A 17,809-nucleotide genomic window follows, 5' to 3' on the forward strand; every position below is an offset into this window, starting at 1 on the left:
CAAGAGTACATAAGATATTAGAAAGAAAATTAGTCTGGGTATGTTACTGCTCTAGAATATTGAATTTTTAAAGTACATGGTATTATTTTTTTTTTAAGTCATTAAGTATAGACACGATTAATCTCACTTTGGGAATTAGTTCTAAGAAGCAATTAAAGATAAACAAGAAAGGATGGTCACCACCATGCAATTCATAACACAGAAAAGTCAGATAAAAAACATTATCTTATTTCATAGATAATGAAATACTATTTCCCCATTTAAAAATGAATTACAGAAAAGTATCTATTGATAAACAAAAATTTGTTATCAACTGGGAGGGAAAACCATGTTAAAATAGTGTATTTAGTAAAATTTCACTTTGTTATTTAAAAGAAGGCACGGAAAAGGACGTTTAATAAAATGAACAGTCATCTTTTCATGAACAGGATTGTAGATTTTTCCCTAGCTTCTTTTTGCAAATCATATGAAAATCCTCTATCACAACCATGGCTTGTTTTTGCCATTTCAAAAGTCACAGAAATGTCACTATAAGCTGACTAAATAATAAAAGGTATACTCTAGCAGCACTGGCCTTCGGAGAAGGCAATGGCACCCCACTCCAGTACTCTTGCCTGGAAAATCCCATGGATGGAGGAGCCTGGTAGGCTGCGGTCCATGGGGTCGCTAAGAGTCAGACATGACTGAGCGACTTCACTTTCACTTTTCACTTTCATGCACTGGAGAAGGAAATGGCAACCCACTCCAGTGTTCTCGCCTAGAGAATCCCAGGGACAGGGCAGCCTGGTGGGCTGCCGTCTATGGGGTCGCACAGAGTCGGACATGACTGCAGCGACTTAGCAGCAGCAGCAGCACTGGCCCTACTGCTCCCCACCACACAAAACACACACACACACTCTCTCTCTCTGAGTCCCGTGCATGAAGTCAGGAACTATAACCAAGAACTGACAATTCCGAGAGAAGCTGCTTGGGCAGGAAACAATCATCTGAAAACTCAGTTCTCTTAGAAGAAAAGCAAGGCTTCCTGGCTCACACATGTTTACAAGCAAATGCTGTCAGTGGCTTTGACTCTGGGTCTCTACAAGTTACAAAAGCATACAGTCTAATGGCAAACACATGCTCTAACCAGGTTAAGGTGCAATAGACTGATGAAAGCCTGGAGACACACTCAGACCCTGCTTTGAAGCTAAGGTGAAAAAAGGGCTTCTTAAACAGCCCATTCTGACAAAGAAGTTATCTCTTACCTACTCACTCCCTGGGAGAGAAGGTCACAGAGCATCTCTGGTTGGAATCCCAATGCTTAAGTCTGAAGTGAGCTGGTCATTCACTTCTTCTGTTACCCAGACAGCATCTAAGAATCTTACCTCATAGTCTTTCCTTGGAAGGATCTCATCCTCCTCCTCCTGTGTTTCTCCAAGGATGGTCTAGAAAACCAAATACAGAGCAGGGAGACCCTTTCAATGTTTTTAAAAGTGGAAAGAGACAGAAGGATTTGCTGAAACCAGCTACTAATTTCTAAATCCTCTGTAGCCATTATCATCAAATGGGAACACCTAAAACAAACAAACAAAAACATTTTGGGATGGGGGTGATGTGGTGAGGGTATACAGTCATCAGCTGAGCTCTTCACGCCTACCATACATTCTTCAAATCACCACTCATCTTCAGGACACTTCAAAGATGTCACCTGCCAGCTTAAGAGGGAAAGAATTCCGGTTCCTTCTGACAACACGTGGAGTCTTACATCAGGAGAGACTTGTCAACTCTGAGGATACAACTCAAGTTTTCCCAGGGTGCTTTGCAGAGGGAAGCTGGATTATCAGTGACCCAGAAAGGGTGAAGGATACAGTGACAGAGCGCTGGAAAAACTAAGCCAGCGGCATGATATGCAAAGTCCAGTGAAGGGGCTCATTCTGAAAATGCTCGTTTCATTCAAAACTCCTTTTAGGTGGAAACTAAAAAATTAATATGGATGAGATTGACTGGAGCTGGCCTAGATCTTCCCTCAGATTCCAGGGAGGGCTTATGAGAAAAGACCCCAGACTTGGGCACGTGAAGTCGTGCAGATGCTTCGAGAGCCCGGCGTGAGGAGCCCAGGCCCCACCCGCGGCCACCTGCGGGCCTAGCTCGACCCGGCCCCACCCCCGGCAACGCCTCTTGCAGTCCCTTAGCAACCGCCCCCTCCCCAGCCCGACTCCACCCGCTCCTTACCAGCTCCTCCGGGGTGCGGGTCTCACGGTCACCGCAGCAGCAACACCACCTGCAGCAGCAGCACAGGGACCCCCTGCATCCCGCCATCTTCCTCCTTTACTGCCACTCTGGACCCCTCTGCCAACCCCCCTCCCACCCAGGATCCGCGCCTCACGTGACTGGTCCCGGGAGTGTCACGTGGCCCTCTCGAGCTTGAGGATGGAGACGGGGAGTGGCTGCAGACGGGTGGGGCGAGGGCTCGCGTCACATGACGGCGGAGGGCCGGCTTCCAACGAGACTTCTGGGCGCGGCCATGTTGGGGGCGGGGCTTCCGGGCGTCCGCGAGGGCGGTTTCCGTCCTCTGCTCCCGCCTCCCTTAGCAACCTGACACCCGCGCCTCGCCTCCTCCCGAGCCCCGCCCCCTCCGCCGGAGCCTCATTAGCCGCCACACCGCTGCGGAGGCCGCTAGTTCTGAGTCATCAGTGACCAGAGGGTGAGTGACGGCGAGGCATACGTCGCCCGCAGGGGAGACCCGGGCCTTGGGGGCCACCCACCGGGGGGCGGGCTCTTGCGGGGGGGGGCGGTGCGGGGAGCGGTGGAGGCTGGCCAGCCCCCTCTGCGCGCGCGCCCTCGGTGAGACTAATGTAGCCCCCACTGACTGCCTTGCGACCCCCCAACCCTGGAGCAGAGAATCAGTTTCGGCCCCCAACCTGGACGGAGGGACTTAAGGGCTGAAGCGGCCCTGAGGTGGGGTGGTGACCCAGTGCCCTGGGACCGGACTTGGGCCTTGGTTCCCGCCCCCACCCGTGACCCAGTGACGCGGTGATTCTGTTCGCAGCGTGCCAGAGTGGCTGAACACCTTGAGAAGAGCCGAGGGCCGCTGGCACTGCTGTCCCCGACGCCCACTGCATCGGGCTGCACACAAGTGCCCACCCGGGCCCCTCTAAGAGTGGTGGACTCCAGTATTTCTCCACTGTTGCGGGTGCCTGGCACCGATTAAGTAAGTGCTCATCAAATGGCAGAGGGGCTTCCCAGGTGGCTGAGTGGTAAAGGATCCGCCTGCCAGTGCTGGAGAGGCAGGAGACACCGGTGCGATCCCTGGGTCCGGAAGATCCCCTAGGGAAGGAAAGGACAACCCAATCCAGTATTCTTACCTGGGAAATCCCATGGACAGGGGAGTCTGGCAGGCTACATGGAGTCAAAAAGAGTTGTACACACTGACTGACTGAGCACGCACATCCATTGGTGGAGGGTTGTTCTGAGAACGGTGTAACAGTGCCTGGCCTGTTGGTGCCCAGTGAGTGCCAGTTGTTACTACCGGATGCCAGGCATTGGGATACCGTAGGCAGAATACTTGGCTCTGGTCTCAGGGAACTGGGAAGAGGGGAGATAAACATGTGAATCCACAGCTGCAAAAGGGTCCTTTGGGGTCCTAACTTAAAATGGATTAAGTGAAAAAATGCTGAAACGAGTTTAGTGCCTGGTCAGAGCTAAGAAGTCTTCATGAACAAATGAAGGAGCAGTTAGTTTGTAGGCGGTTCAGCCTCTTCCCCCGCTCCTGTTTTGGTCCAGCAGATGATTAACGATGCACTCACTCGCTTGCTTTCTGAGGAGAGGCCAGACTCGGCTGATCTTGACACACTCCCCTTTCTTACTCTTCGTGTTCATCCCTTTCAGAGAAACTAGAGCTTTAGGTCAGAATCAAAATGGGCATCCCTCAGGATGGAAAGCATAGTCTGGAGTCAACTCCTTGACCCTGCATGTACCAAGGACACTTGTGTATGTTTTAGGGTAGAGGAGTATTGGATCTCATCAGTTTCTCATGAGTCTAGGACCCCAAACTAGTTAAGAACATGGGCTTGGCAGTAGGCATTCCCTGAAACACATGATCTTGGCCTGGTTGTTCCTGTAATGTTCCGCGTTGCCACACACTGGATACTTTTGCGTTATATGAGTAGTGTGTCCCATGTTCCGCACCAAACTGCCCCATGGCCCTGTGCCATCTGTCAGCCTGGCCTGCCTGTGGTTGCCATGGTTCAGGGCTTCAGCTATGGTGGCTGTGCAGTTTCTTGAACTGACTTCACTGATGTGTGTAAGGACAACAGCTTGGAAGGCATGCACAGACTGGACAGTCTTTGTTCCAAGTTGGACATAAATCCATGCCCTTACAGAGCTTGGATCTGGCTACTTTTGGAACCCAGCCAATCCATGGCAACCTACTCCAGTACTCTTGCCTGGCAAATCCCATGGACAGAGGAGCCTGGTAGGCTGCAGTCCATGGGGTCGCTAAGAGTCGGAGACGACTGAGTGACTTCACTTTCACTTTTCACTTTCATGCATTGGAGAAGGAAATAGCAACCCACTCCAGTATTCTTGCCTGGAGAATCCCAGGGATGGGGGAGCTTGGTGGGCTGCCGTCTATGGGGTCGCACAGAGTTGGACACGACTGAAGTGACTTAGCAACCCATGACATGGACTTGTCAGAGAAGCACAAACTTGGGAGAAAGCTGGCAGCTTCGTCAAGCCCTAAGCCCTTCCATCCTGCGTGCACACAAACTGTTCCCAGTCCCAGGAGATGTTTCCAGGGCTGAACTGTTCCTTCTTGGCAAGTGCTGCAGTCGCCCCGAACATCTGTTGACCTCATCTCCACCCAAACGCTGCGGTCTGCAGCCCCATGTCCCCCTCCTTCTATCCATCTTCAACGGCTTAGTGCCTCAGCCCTCCCTCTCGCCTGGAATCCTGCGCCCGCCCCCTTGCGCTGGCCCCAGCCACAGCTTTAAGCTCTTCCTTTGTCATGGCTCCGCCCAGTCAGGCACACCCGCTGGGGAAGGTTCCTCGTTTCTCAGGAACTCAGAGGTCCGGGGTCTAAGTTTACCCTGGCGGAGATGGACCGCCCAAAAACCAAGGTCTTCCCAGTGGGGCACTGCTGCCCCTCCCTGGGAATGCGAGCTTCGGAGGCTGGCAGCGGAAGGTTCTCAGTGCCACCCTCCATCAGGTAGCGGTCACAGAGGACCCAGGGGCTGAGGAGCATGTGCCGGGTTGGGGCTGATGTCCCTGGAGTCAGGCAGCAGTGGAGGGCCAAGCTTGGAGCGAGGCAGCGCAGACAGTCCTTACTGCGGAGTCTCTGGGTGGGGGCCTTGTCACCCAGACCCTCACCAGCCTTCTTCCTGCGTGAAAACGCAGCATCTCTCACCTGACCCTGCCACGTTGGGGCTCGGCCACCTGCCCCGCCGTCTCACGCCCCCTGCCCTCGCCCCGTGCAGCAGGAACTCGGCCATGGTGAACGAACCCAGAGGGAACGGCAGCCCCGGCCCCCGCTGGGAGGGCAGCAGCAGCGGCAGCGAGAGCTCCAAGGACAGTTCAAGGTGCTCCACGCCGGGGTTGGACCCCGAGCGATGCGAGAGACTCCGGGAGAAGATGAAGCGGAGGATGGACTCTGGAGACAAGTGGTTCTCCCTAGAGTTCTTCCCTCCCCGAACTGCCCAGGGTGCTGTCAATCTCATCTCCAGGTGAGTTGGTGTAAGATAAGGAGTACAGGCTGGGAATGGAGGCAAGGTGAATAGGTGAACTGTGCCCTGCGGCTGGGCTGCACTTTGACCCAGCAGAAAAATGGTAGCTCCAAGGGGTGGAAAGAAGACAAGCCCGGAGAGATGCTTTGATACACAACTTGCCACTTTCTGGTCTGTAAAAGTCTCTCCAGGCACGTGGAATTTTTATTCACAGTCTTCCAGGAGTTAAAAATGTTCGTTCTCCCAGACAACATTCTTTGATGGAGTTTGTGGCTAGATCATGAGTAGAGTTTAGAAAGTTGAAAAACAGTGGCTTGGAGAACATTTTTAGCAAGTTTGGCATTTGGATTATGCCCTTGAAATCGAGAAATGCCAACTGGATTGCATTAGCGCTTTATGAATAGCAGTTCTTTTTTTAAAGTTTATGCTTTGTATTGCTTGCTCTTATGTGTCATTCCCATGGTTGTGAAATTTGAAGGCACAAAAATGTGCAAATGCACCACAGCTTATAATGGGCTTCCTTGGTGGTTCAGATGGTAGATAATCTGCCTGCAGTGCAGGAGATCCGGGTTCGATCCTGGGGTCAGGACGATCCCCTGGAGAAGGGAATGGCTACCCACTCAAGTATTCTTGCTTAGAGAATTCCATGAACAGAGGAGCCTGGCAGGCTACAGTTCATGGGGTCACAAAGAGTTGGACACAACTGAGCGACTAACACTTTCACTTTTTCACAGCTTATAACACAGCATATCCATGTGGCTCTTGATACTAGTCCTGGTAATGTGGCCGTGCTCTGCAGGACTCTTGGCTGCTGCCAGGACTGGGCAGTGGTGGGGGGCTGGGGAGTGGTGGAGGCAGGTAGCATGGAAGAAACTTGTGTCTGCTGACCCTCTTTTTCCCTAGAATAAGGCCTTGCTTGCCACTCTGAGGAGTGCCCTGAACCCTTATCCATCAAAATGTCTTAATTCACCCAAGATGGTAAATGTGCAAGCACTTTGAGAAGTCCAAAGTGCTGCTCTCACAGAAAATGGCTTTATTGTTGTTATCTTCGCAATAAGAGTAATCATAATTGCAGCACACTGATTGCTTGTTCACTGCGTACCTGGCACTGTTCTTGAGTTGTGGAGCCATCTGTCATGATATCCTCAGAATGTTATTAAGAAGTAGGCACTGTGCCCTGCCACATTGTAGAAATGAGAAAACTGAGGCACAGAGAGTTTAAATAATTCTCCCAAGATCGCACAGTTGGTGAGTAGCAGAGCCAGGATGTGAATGCAGGTCAGTCTGATGCCAACCTGCAGGTGAGGCTTCTCTAAGTCCAAGACCCCATGGGAAGGTGGTGACGGGTGGTGCACCCCCAGGAGCCCCTCCTCAGAAAGAAATTCCCTACAGGTTTGACCGGATGGGAGCGGGTGGCCCCCTCTTTGTAGACGTGACCTGGCACCCAGCCGGGGATCCTGGCTCCGACAAGGAGACCTCGTCCATGGTGATTGCCAGCACTGCCGTGAACTACTGCGGCCTCGAGACAATCCTGCACATGACCTGCTGCCATCAGAGCCGTGAAGAGATCACGGGCCACCTGAACAAAGCCAAGCAGCTGGGCCTGAAGAACATCCTGGCGCTGAGGGGAGGTGTGGAGCCAGCGGCCTGCTCTCTGGGGTCTTGCTTTCTGGAGGACCTCTTCTGTCCCTGCAATGGTTCTTTTCTTGTCACCAGGTCCCATCCCTGCCAGTAGCATTAGTAGGTGTGGGTCAAGAGGACCACGGGCGACACACAGATGGAGCCACTTTTTGACCTTTTGACCTCCCAGTAGGAATTCAGTCAGGACCGCGGCCGGTGCCTGATAACCCACTGTTGTGATGTACACCACTGAATCGATCCCTTCCTGCTCCCAGCTTTTGACCCAGTCACAGAGTTCCGCTCTGACCTGTGTCCCAGGAGTGAGAGTAGCTGATTATGCCTCTGGCCCCGGCTGTCACTGGGGCACACAAGTGTGGGAAGCGGCAGTCTGCTGGGTGGGTCCTTGTGGCCTCATGCTCCCTATCCCCAAAGACCATGTCTCACCTGAGATGAGTGGAAGCTTCTCCCAGGAGGCAAGAGTTCCCAGGGAGTGGGAGAGCGAGCAGTGGGCTTGGGCGAGGTGCCTGGACACACCTAGGTGTGAGCAGGTGGGGGGGATCTCAGATGCTCCAGGCTGAATGCAGAACGGCAGCTGTTCTCTGCCAGCCACTGCCTGCATCTGTGCCTGGCGACTGTTTGCTGGCTTGGCTGCTGTCGTCCTTCCTACTGTTACCAAGTGCTACAGTGGAAAGCGCAGACACCAAGTTCAGCAATTGGAAGGCTCTGCCTTCGAGATTCTGTTGGCCCTGGGTGTGGGCGTGGGAAGAAGGAACAGAGAGGTTCCTGGAGGTGGGGTGAGACCCAGCACTGTGACCTCCAACCCTGCAGACCCCATAGGTGACCAATGGGAAGAGGAGGAAGGAGGCTTCAACTATGCTACGGACTTGGTGAAGCACATCCGAAACGAGTTTGGTGACTACTTTGACGTCTGTGTGGCAGGTGAGGGGCTGGGGCATCCCAGTGGGTGGGGCCTGAGAGAGGAAGGAAGGAGAGGCACAGGTGAGGACCCGGAGGGTTCACTGCACCCCGGGGCCTGCCTGCACCGTGGCGGGAGGCCTGTGCTGTGATGGAATGGAGTGATGGAGTGCAGAGGTGGCTTGGACAGGCCACGTCTTCTGCGTTTCCTCCTCCTCTCATACATCACACTCCTGGGAGTGTCACCGTCCCCTAATTTTTTTTTTACAGTTTTATTTTTAAAAAACATTCATTTCTTTTTGGCTGTGCTGGGTCTTCACTGCTACACGAGGGCTTTCTCTAGTTGCGGTGAGTGGTGCCTACTCTCTAGTTGTGGCGCTCGGGCTTCTCACTGCAGTGGCTTCTCCCGTGGTGGAGCGTGGGCTCTAGCGCACGTGGGCTCAGTAGCTGTGGTGCTCGGGCTTAGTTGCCCCACAGCATGTGGGATCTTCCCAGACCAGGGATTGAACCTGCGTCCCCTGCATTGGCAGGCAGATTCTTAACCACTGGACCACCAGGGAAGTCCTCCGTCCATTTTTAAAAATGTAATGTCGCTCAGATGTCTTGATACAGAGCAACTTTTCTTTTCATTTTGAATTTGGAAGTACTATACAACTGAGTACAGTGGAATGAAAAGTACCAAAACTGAACTTGATTTTCCGTTCATGTAGCATAAGCCAGTGTCGTATGGCCAGGGCTCTTCTGTCCTTACACCTGTGCCCACCATTGGGAGCCCCTTCCTCTCCCCTTCTTCTTCAACTCCTGGTGGCCAAAATCTAACCACCCAGACTTCCAAGGAAGATATGTATGTGTTCTTGACCTGATGAAAAAAGGATGTTGTGTTTTCATGTGAAAGGGAAAAGGGCCACGTTATTTTTAACTGTATTAGGGAGGTGTGAACAGTTTCAAAAGGAGGTTTTATTTACTGAAGGTGAACACGAATCAGAACCAATGATTTCCCCCCACCCTGTATCCCTTCAAATTGTAAAGTTTTGTTCCTCTGCCTTCTCTTGCTATTAGCCTGTTCCCCAGCTCTATTCCTTCTCAAACAAAAGAGAGATATTAAGGTTCCGAGGGCAGGGAATCTCAGAATAAGGTCAGGGAATGGCATCAGACCTCACTAAGCCCTGGAATCCACAGCCCTCCCTCATCCTCTCTGGGGCCACAGAGCCCCATCTCGGCCTTCCAGTGCTCCATGCTTCACCCAGTAGATCTGATATGTACACTTGCCCTGTCTCTGATATGTATGGTACGCATGTGACCCACTTCTTGCTCCTGGGTGTAGCCAAGATGGACCTTCAGGTCTCAGTGATAAATCCAGATCTCAGGAGAGAGAACTCTAGTTTCAACTCTAGTTTCTTTAGCTACAGCCGGGAGGTGAGGTTTACCTGCTAGAAAGGGCATGGCCTTCCCTCTTGCCCTCACTCTTGGGGTCTGGGCCTTAAGCTTCTTGAATAGGGACTTAAGTATGATGAGGCAGTGTGTGCCAGACACACTGGAAGTCCAGGGATTCGTTTGATGCATCATCTTGGCATGATGATTTTTTCAAATATTTTGGAGAAAATTATATCACTCTTATTAAAACGAACCCAGTTATGTGATGGAGTAGAACATCGGAGTGATCTGAACTTTAAAAAGTAAGCCATGTGACTTCAAGGAAATTACTTCTTGTGAGGGCTTTGGGCTGTGTCCCCAGGCCCCCAGTGTACAGGTCCACTCAGTGTTAGGAATAGGGTGTTGAGGTGGATGAGTGTGGGAGGCCCTGATGAGAAATTGGGAATTCAAGTGTCCTTGCTCACGGGGCCACGAGATGGTTGATTGGGGAATGTGCCCACATGTGGTGGGCATTGGATGGTCACAAGTAGAAACCAGCAGAGCTGTGAGTGTACAGTTGCCGAGCGGTTTGGTGCCTTGCTCATGGTGAAGTGGATGAGAAAGTGGACGGGTGGATTAGGAAGCACCCAGCTGGCCACCATAGAATAAGAACGTAGCAAAACCCAAACGTCAGCAACGGCTGGATCTCTTGGGTGCCGTTGAGGTTTTCTAGAGTTTTGGCTGTTAAAACCTCTGTTTCTGAAATTCCTGCTGGAAAAATAGCCTTGTTATTGAAAGTGTAGCAGTCTGGTGTTTAATCCTCCCACCCCCTTATCCCTGGAACAGTAGTTCTTCTATCCATTTTTGATGACTCGGGCTTTCTTAAGAATGAAACTGCTTTGTCACAGCAAAGCAGCCTGGCTGTCTAACAGCATGGGTTCAGGTCTGTGACTTCCTTAGGGTCCTGCCCTGGCCTCAGGCTGAAGAAGCCAGTGCTCTGCTTGTAGTTCATTAGGTCCTCGAGTCTTTCAGTGCAGGCAAAGGCACTAGTGAGTTTAGTCCTCTGGGGAAGTGGGGTGGGGTGAGGTATACTGTTCCTGGATCTAGATGTGCCTTGGGGAGGTCTGGCTCCGCCTCCCAGACATCCCTGCCATCACAGGATGTGGACATCTGTGCCCCGCCCCGCCAGCCGCACCCCGGCCCCCCCTCCACCCCCACGTTTGCACACTCTGGGAGTTTGTTCTTTTGTGGGGCTGCTCTTTCCACTGTCAGTCAGCTCTCTGAAACTGATTCTAGTTCTGCCATCAGAAGCAGCACAAGATGTAGCGAATAAGGAACTCTGTTTTCCCGGTGACAGACCTGTGGGCATTTAGGAATAATTATCATGTTCTCTCCATTCTTTTCTTCAAGCAGAACCTCCACTCTCTTAACTTCTTCCTTGTGTAACATGGTTCTGACTGTACTGTGTGGAACCACTGAGTGATTTTGATGTGAAATTCAAAGCACCGTTTTCATCCGGTACCTAGAGTCAAGCCCATCCTCCCAAGCTGCCCAGCCAGTGTGAATGTAGCATTTTCTCTTTTCTGTGGCCACCAAATCCAGGTCAGCTTGGCCTGACTGCATGGACCATGAAGCAGGACAGTGTGGGAATTTGAGGGCAGTCCACCCCCACTCTTGGGAGCGGTGCTGACTCTAATCCAGCTCTCACCGAGGGTCACCTTCTGGGCGAGGGGCCCATCTGAGCAGTGCAGCCGTCACCACTTCAGCCTGTCCGTGCTGAGAGGCTAGAAGGTATGGGTCCGGAGCTGTCCACTGCCGGCTCTCTGGTTTCTTCATCACTCACCTTGAGCGGGTGGAGCCAGCCTCTTTCTATGGTATCCCTGTTGGCAGGTTACCCCAAAGGCCACCCTGAAGGAGAGAGCTTTGAGGCTGATCTGAAGCACCTGAAGGAGAAGGTGGCTGCAGGAGCCGACTTCATCATCACCCAGCTATTCTTTGAGGCTGAAACATTCTTCCGCTTTGTGAAGGCTTGCTCCGAGATAGGCATTACCTGCCCCATCCTCCCCGGCATCTTCCCAATTCAGGTGAGGGTCCCAGGAGGGCTAATGGACTCCCACCACTGTCCCTGCTCATCCTAGCACTTCCCCCTCAGCCAGGGCTCTGGGGTGAAGTTCAGGCTCAAGTTCTTTCTGATGCTTATTAGATTTTCATTAAACGGATGCTCAGTCTTTGCAAAATGCTATCTTTCTAGCCACTTCAGACCCCTGATGTCTTCTCAAATAGCAATAGTATCTGTTGGAGAGGCTTGCTGATAAGTGTCATTGAAAGGGGTTATTACTCTCGTTATAAATTTTGGTTAATGGTTTCCAAACTTCACTGTCACCAGTATCATTTAATGAGCTTTTTCAAAGGATAGATTTCCAGACCTCATGCCTTGAAGTTCTGGTTCAGTAGATCTGAGGTGGGGCTTGGGAATCTGTCCATTACTTCTTAAATGTGGTGGGCGATTCTGGTGATTGGTGAGGCTTGGGAACCACTGGCTTAAATGACCACCGTGCTATCAATAGATCCATCTAGGGGCCAAAGGGCTGCCTCAGGCCTGTGGCTGAGATGCTATGAAGTATGAAAGTGTTAGTCATGTCTGACTCTCTGTGACCCCATGAACTGTAGCCCGTCCAGCACCTCTGTCCATGGCATTCTCCAGGCAAGAATACTGGAGTGGGTTGCCATTCCTTTCTCGAGGGGATCTTCCCAACCCCGGGATCGAATCTGGATCTCCCTCGTTACAGGCAGATTCTTTACCACTTAAGCCACCAGGGAAGCCCGAGGGATGTTGGGGGCAGCTACTCTCATCTGCAGAGTAGAAAAAGCTGAAGTAGGCAAGGGTGCTTTGCTGTATGGCCTGACTGTCCTGGGTCACCCTGTGTCACATTACAGGGGCCAGGAGACCCGGTGGGGGGATGAGTATGGGGGGTGAGAGACAGGCTGGGAGATGGCCCCTGCAGCGCCCCCATGTCTTGGGCAGGGCTACCACTCCCTCCGGCAGCTGGTGAAACTATCCAAACTGGAGGTGCCACAGCAGATCAAGGATGTGATCGAGCCCATCAAAGACAATGATGCTGCCATCCGCAACTATGGCATCGAGCAGGCCGTGAGCCTGTGCCAGGAGCTGCTGGCCAGTGGCTTGGTTCCAGGCCTCCACTTCTACACCCTCAACCGCGAGGTGGCCACCATCGAGGTGCTGAAGCGCCTGGGGCTTTGGATTGAGGACCCTAGGTGAGGCCAGGGGCCCCGAATTCAGGCCCAGGAGCCACAGAGGAGAGTCGGGTGGGTCAGGAAGTCAGAAGTCCCAGAATGTGCGCACCCTAGCTGTGCCAGCCGCCATGGGGCACAGAGGGTTGTGCGGTGTCTAGTGTCTTAGAGCTCCAGTCTCAGCCAGAACTGCCTGTCCAGCTTGATGTTTGAGTTCGATGGAAGAACCTGGGCTCAGTGCTGCCTCCCTCCCTCCCTCTGTCCAGTCCTTGACCCTTTCTTCTCCATTCTCACCCAGGCGTCCCCTGCCCTGGGCCCTCAGTGCCCACCCCAAGCGCCGGGTGGAGGATGTCCGGCCCATCTTCTGGGCCTCGAGACCAAAGAGTTACATTTACCGTACGCAGGAGTGGGACGAGTTCCCCAATGGCCGCTGGTGAGTGGGGTTCTGTTTATCCGAAGGAGGAGGGAGTCTGAGTGTGGAGGAGCCTTTCGGACAATTCACAGGAATGCACCGCCCCCGGGGCAGGTGGAGGCCATTGTCTGGAGTATGACTTGACCTAGGGCACCTCCTCCGCCAGGGGCAATTCCTCCTCTCCGGCCTTTGGGGAGCTGAAGGACTACTACCTCTTCTACCTAAAGAGCAAGTCCCCGAAGGAAGAGCTGCTCAAGATGTGGGGGGAGGAGCTGACCAGTGAGGAAAGCGTCTTCCAAGTCTTTGCCCACTACCTCTCGGGAGAGCCCAACCAGAATGGCTACAAAGTGAGTGCGGCTGGGGTGGGATCCCCGGGTACTGTCCCTCATCCTGTGGGCCACACGCCCTACCCTGAGTCTTGTCACCGTGTCTGGATGTGGCACCTCGGCCAAGGGAGGAGGTGAGTCAGGGGGTCCCCATGTGGGGTGCCTGGAAGGGGCTTACAGAGGGAGAGACAGGCTAGGTCTCTGATGGGGACTGTAACAGGGAGGGACCCAGGGCGCCAGGTCGGATTGTTGTTCCAGCTGGGCTCACCCTTCTCAGGTGACTTGCCTGCCCTGGAATGATGAGCCCCTGGCAGCTGAGACCAGCCTGATGAAGGAGGAGCTGCTGAGAGTGAACCGGCGGGGCATCCTCACCATCAACTCCCAGCCCAACATCAACGGGAAGCCGTCCTCTGACCCCATCGTGGGCTGGGGCCCCAGTGGGGGCTATGTCTTCCAGAAGGTGTGGCAGGGACCCATAGGGCTACCCACCCCTTGACCTGCATGCAGGGGTTCTCCAGGGCTGAAGACAGAGCGGCCTTCCTCTCGGGGACTTTTTATTCTGAGCAGCAGTAAATCAAAGTGGAAGGGAGCTCAGGCTCAGAGTCGGACAGACCTGGATAGAATGGTCACTTGGCTGCTCTGAGCCTCAACTTTCCCTTCTGTAAAATGGGGATATGCCAGGTGTTTTGGGAATGAAACACAAAAAAGCACATAAAGTGCTTAGCACGTGGGAAACGTCCCCTAACTGGGAGCTGTTAGTACTGTTCCTTGTGGATCCCTTTCTCCAGGGGCTGCTAGAGTCAAAATTACATTCTAAACTAAAGCCTGAAGGCTCAGGGGTTCGACAGACTTGCGTTTGTATACCAGCTCTGCTGTGTACAGTTAGTGCAGACAAGTTCCTTAACTTCCCTGAACTTAAGTTTCCTCATCTATAAAATGGAGCTAACAGCCCCCACTTTGCAGTTTTATGAGTATTATAGCAAGTGAATTTAGATAAACCCAGCTTTGGAGTTCCCTGGTGTCCAGTGATAAGACTCCACACTTCCAATGCAGGTGGATGGGTTAGATCCCTCGGTCTGGGACCTAAGATCCCACATGCCATATGGTGGCCAAAATTTAAATAAATAAGCCCAGCTTAATTCCTGATGGCCAAGTAGTGCTGGAGAAGCCCTCCACCCAGCAAACAGGGGATAGGGTGTGTCAGGCCTCTCTTGCCAAACTGGGCCCCCTGTACAGCTTCTGAAATGGTTTCTCCGTGGACACTTTGTCCACTGGATGGAAGGGTGCCAGATGGCCCTCAGACCCGTCGAGACCAAGAAACTGCACATACCTGCTCCCCTCCCTGTCATTCATGTATTTGCTAACTCCAGCCAGTGGCCGCTGTTCATCCCGACACCTTAAGTGTCCTTCCACACGTGTCCTCATGGGTGTCTCCCCAGCACGGTCAGCAGGACAAGCGTCCAGTGTTTCAGAGCACAGAGCTCGCTCAGCAGCGCCCGTGGAAGGTGTCCAGCGAGGCCTGCAGGTTATATGACAGTGCCTGTCTCCCTCCCGCAGGCCTACTTAGAGTTCTTCACTTCCCGAGAAACGGTGGAGGCGCTTTTGCAGGTGCTGAAGAAGTATGAACTCCGGGTGAATTACCACATCGTGGATGTGAAGGTAGGCCAGCCCTGGGTCAAAGGGCGCCCGGCAGGGCCAGAGCACCAGGGCCAAGGGCCCCACATTTACTCTGCCATTCAGCAATCACAGAGTGCCCAACTGGGCCAGGCATCATGCCAAGCAGATTAGCAGACAGAGCCAGGCCTCACTCCTAGAGCTCCCAGCCTAGCGAGGAGGCCATCAGTGGATAATTATGAATGGGCGCAAGCTGCTGCACTTTGTAACAGTGAACTTCAGCGGAGGAAGCTGGAGATGCGGGAGGGATGTCTAACTTGAGAGGTCAGAGGAGGTGATGGGAGGGATCTGTGTAATCTGAATCTTTAAGGATGAGGAGTAAAGGGCAATCCAGAGAAAGGGCCCGAGGGTGTGCCAAGGCCTCTTTGCTGAATGGGGTCAGAGGGAGGCTGAAGTGTTAGCCAGGCCCAGGTCTTTAGGGGTCTCAATTGTCATGCTTGGCATTTGAGGTTTCCCTTATAGGCAAGAGGTAGCCTTGGCCCTGTGTTTGATTGGGGGCAGGTCCCAGTGGACAGCTGTGTGGATAACAGGGCTGGGCAGACAAGAGTCCCCAGGCCTGGTGGTCTAAGTAGCAAAGAGAGGCCTGGCCAGGCGAGACATGAGAGGAAGTGAGCAGAACCACTGAAAGAGGAGCTGATTGGCACTTCGGGTGGAGGACAGAAAAGGCCAGGATGACTTCTGACTTTCAGGCTTGTGGCTGGTCACAGAGCTGCAGAGCTGGGGGGCGGAGAGGGGAACAGGGGTGCGCGCTCCAGGTGAGAGGACTGCAGCTGTCTGCACCCCAAGTCTGCTCCTGCCCACCTCCCCCAGGGTGAAAATATCACCAACGCCCCTGAGCTGCAACCCAACGCGGTCACCTGGGGCATCTTCCCTGGCCGAGAGATCATCCAGCCCACAGTGGTGGACCCGGTCAGCTTCATGTTCTGGAAGGTAAGGGGGCCAGGAGCAGGCCTGCCCTGCCCACCTACAGAGCCTTGTGCGGGCCGTGTCGCCAGGTCCTGGGTAGGTGGCTAGAGGCTGCACCCCCAGGGCTGGCAGCAGCCTGACTCTGACTCACGGTGTTTTACCTCTCGCCCGGGGAGGGGGGTGGTACTGGCAATGGGCTATGCTGAGTTTTTGGAATACATCCTGTTGGGCAGCAGCAGAGGCCCTTGGGGTGCTGAGCATGGAGCCCCGACGTAGGGGCAGCTCTGGTAACTTGGCTGTTGTGTCTGTGTATCTGTCTGTCTGTCTGGGACTGTGCATACCTGTGCCTCTCTGTGTGCCTGTGTCTCTGTGTGTGTGTTTCTGTACGTGCGATTATGCGTACCTGTGCTTTCCTGTATGTTTGCCGTGTCTCCGTGTGTGTCTGTGCGTACCTGTGCCCCTCTGTGCGTGTGTGCCTGCGACTCCGTGTGTGTGTGTGTGTGTGTGTGCGCGCCTATGTGCTTGCATGTGCACACACGCAGGATGAGGCCTTCGCGCTGTGGATTGAGCAGTGGGGCAAGCTGTATGAGGAGGAGTCCCCCTCCCGCATGATCATCCAGTACATCCACGACAACTACTTCCTGGTCAACCTGGTGGACAACGAGTTTCCGCTGGACAACTGCCTGTGGCAGGTGGTGGAAGACACGTTTGAGCTTCTCAGCAGGCCCCCCCAAGACAAGAGGGAGACAGAGGCGCTGTGACCCTGCACCCTGACAACCTTAGCTTGAGGCCACTGTGTCCCGCCTTCCTCATCTCCATCCTGGCTCTTTGGGAGACCCCTGTTCTTCGTTTCTCCCCAGCCCTGGCCTCCACCTTCTGACACAATGAAGGCAGCTAGACTGGTGTGAGGTTCCCAGGCTCTGGCTAGACTTGAGTCCGCCCCACACGGGAACCTGGTGTTCCTGCTCAGCTGAGAGTCTGTGCTCTGGTGGGGAGCAGCCACTTCCACAAAGACCCCATGGACAGAACGCCGTCCACCCCGAGAAGGGCTGTTGCTAATAGAGCCCCTTGGGGCCAGCCTGGGACTGACTGCCAGTGACCTTGCTCCTGGGCGCCAGGAGAACAGGCAAAGTGAACATTGCAGCAGGCCCTGTGGGACTGCAGAGGAGACACGGCAAGGTCATAGCGCCTCACCCTTCCACCTCCAAGGCATTGGCAGCCGGGTGCCACCCATTTGGGAATGAAGAGGCAGCCACTGCCCTGCCTGCCAACTGCCCCGTCAGGCGGTGGCCCCTGGACGGACCTTGGACTGAAACCTAATAGTTGTGGCCTCCTTTTAGCAGAGAGCTCAACTGGGTTTCTCCCCTTTCTACAGTGCTGCTGTTTGAAAGACGTATCCCTGTGACTCAAGAAACTGCCTCTTAAGGGTTAAAGGTGTTTGAACCCTTGTACCCTTGGCCTTCCCACTTCTCCCCTGGCCCTGAAGGGTGAAAGGATACCCTGCCTGTTACCATCAAGGGTGAAGATGAGGTTGGTCCAGCTCGACTGACTTCTTCCTGGCTTATTTTTCAGGCGGAACCCCCTCCTCCTGCCAGCTGCTTCCTCCCCTCAGAGCACCCTGTCCAGGAAGCTGTCTGCCTGGCACTGCTCCC

General features: G+C 53.6%; 2 protein-coding genes across 10 annotated transcripts in view; one reads left to right on the forward strand and one right to left on the reverse strand.

The window, feature by feature from the left end:
* CLCN6 (chloride voltage-gated channel 6) overlaps positions 1-2,513 on the reverse strand; it is a 34,057-nt gene extending 31,544 nt beyond the window's left edge. For 4 of the 5 annotated variants that reach the window (XR_002182452.2, XR_011560805.1, XM_019976205.2 and 1 more), the window contains exons 1-2: positions 2,212-2,513; positions 1,365-1,424 (exon numbers count right to left, since the gene is read on the reverse strand). Coding sequence is in view for 3 of the 5 variants with exons in the window: in XM_019976205.2 (XP_019831764.1) it covers positions 1,365-1,424; positions 2,212-2,298 (147 nt within the window). In the remaining 2 variants the exon portion in view is untranslated. Of the gene's footprint in view, positions 1-1,364; positions 1,425-1,636; positions 2,099-2,211 lie in introns of those variants that run through there. The other variant, XM_070768219.1, reaches the window with a different exon arrangement.
* Positions 2,514-2,556: 43 nt separating this feature from the next.
* On the forward strand, positions 2,557-17,702 carry MTHFR (methylenetetrahydrofolate reductase). 5 transcript variants are annotated; one of them, XM_070768221.1, is made up of 13 exons: positions 2,557-2,683; positions 3,029-3,190; positions 5,374-5,699; positions 7,092-7,330; positions 8,148-8,258; positions 11,478-11,671; positions 12,613-12,863; positions 13,138-13,272; positions 13,418-13,598; positions 13,855-14,037; positions 15,135-15,236; positions 16,062-16,181; positions 16,700-17,702. In XM_070768221.1, exons 3-13 carry the CDS (start codon positions 5,467-5,469, stop codon positions 16,916-16,918), a joined length of 1,968 nt encoding a protein of 655 aa, XP_070624322.1. In that variant the 5' UTR covers positions 2,557-2,683; positions 3,029-3,190; positions 5,374-5,466; the 3' UTR covers positions 16,919-17,702. The 5 variants fall into 5 exon arrangements, with proteins under 5 accessions (XP_070624322.1, XP_019831768.2, XP_019831769.2 ...); XM_019976209.2 differs by having other exon boundaries at positions 5,454-5,699; XM_019976210.2 differs by lacking the exon at positions 2,557-2,683 and adding an exon at positions 2,827-2,937 and having other exon boundaries at positions 5,454-5,699.
* Positions 17,703-17,809: the final 107 nt, after the last annotated feature.

Source organism: Bos indicus, chromosome 16 (genome assembly GCF_029378745.1).
Source record: "Bos indicus isolate NIAB-ARS_2022 breed Sahiwal x Tharparkar chromosome 16, NIAB-ARS_B.indTharparkar_mat_pri_1.0, whole genome shotgun sequence".
Lineage (NCBI taxonomy): Eukaryota > Metazoa > Chordata > Mammalia > Artiodactyla > Bovidae > Bos > Bos indicus.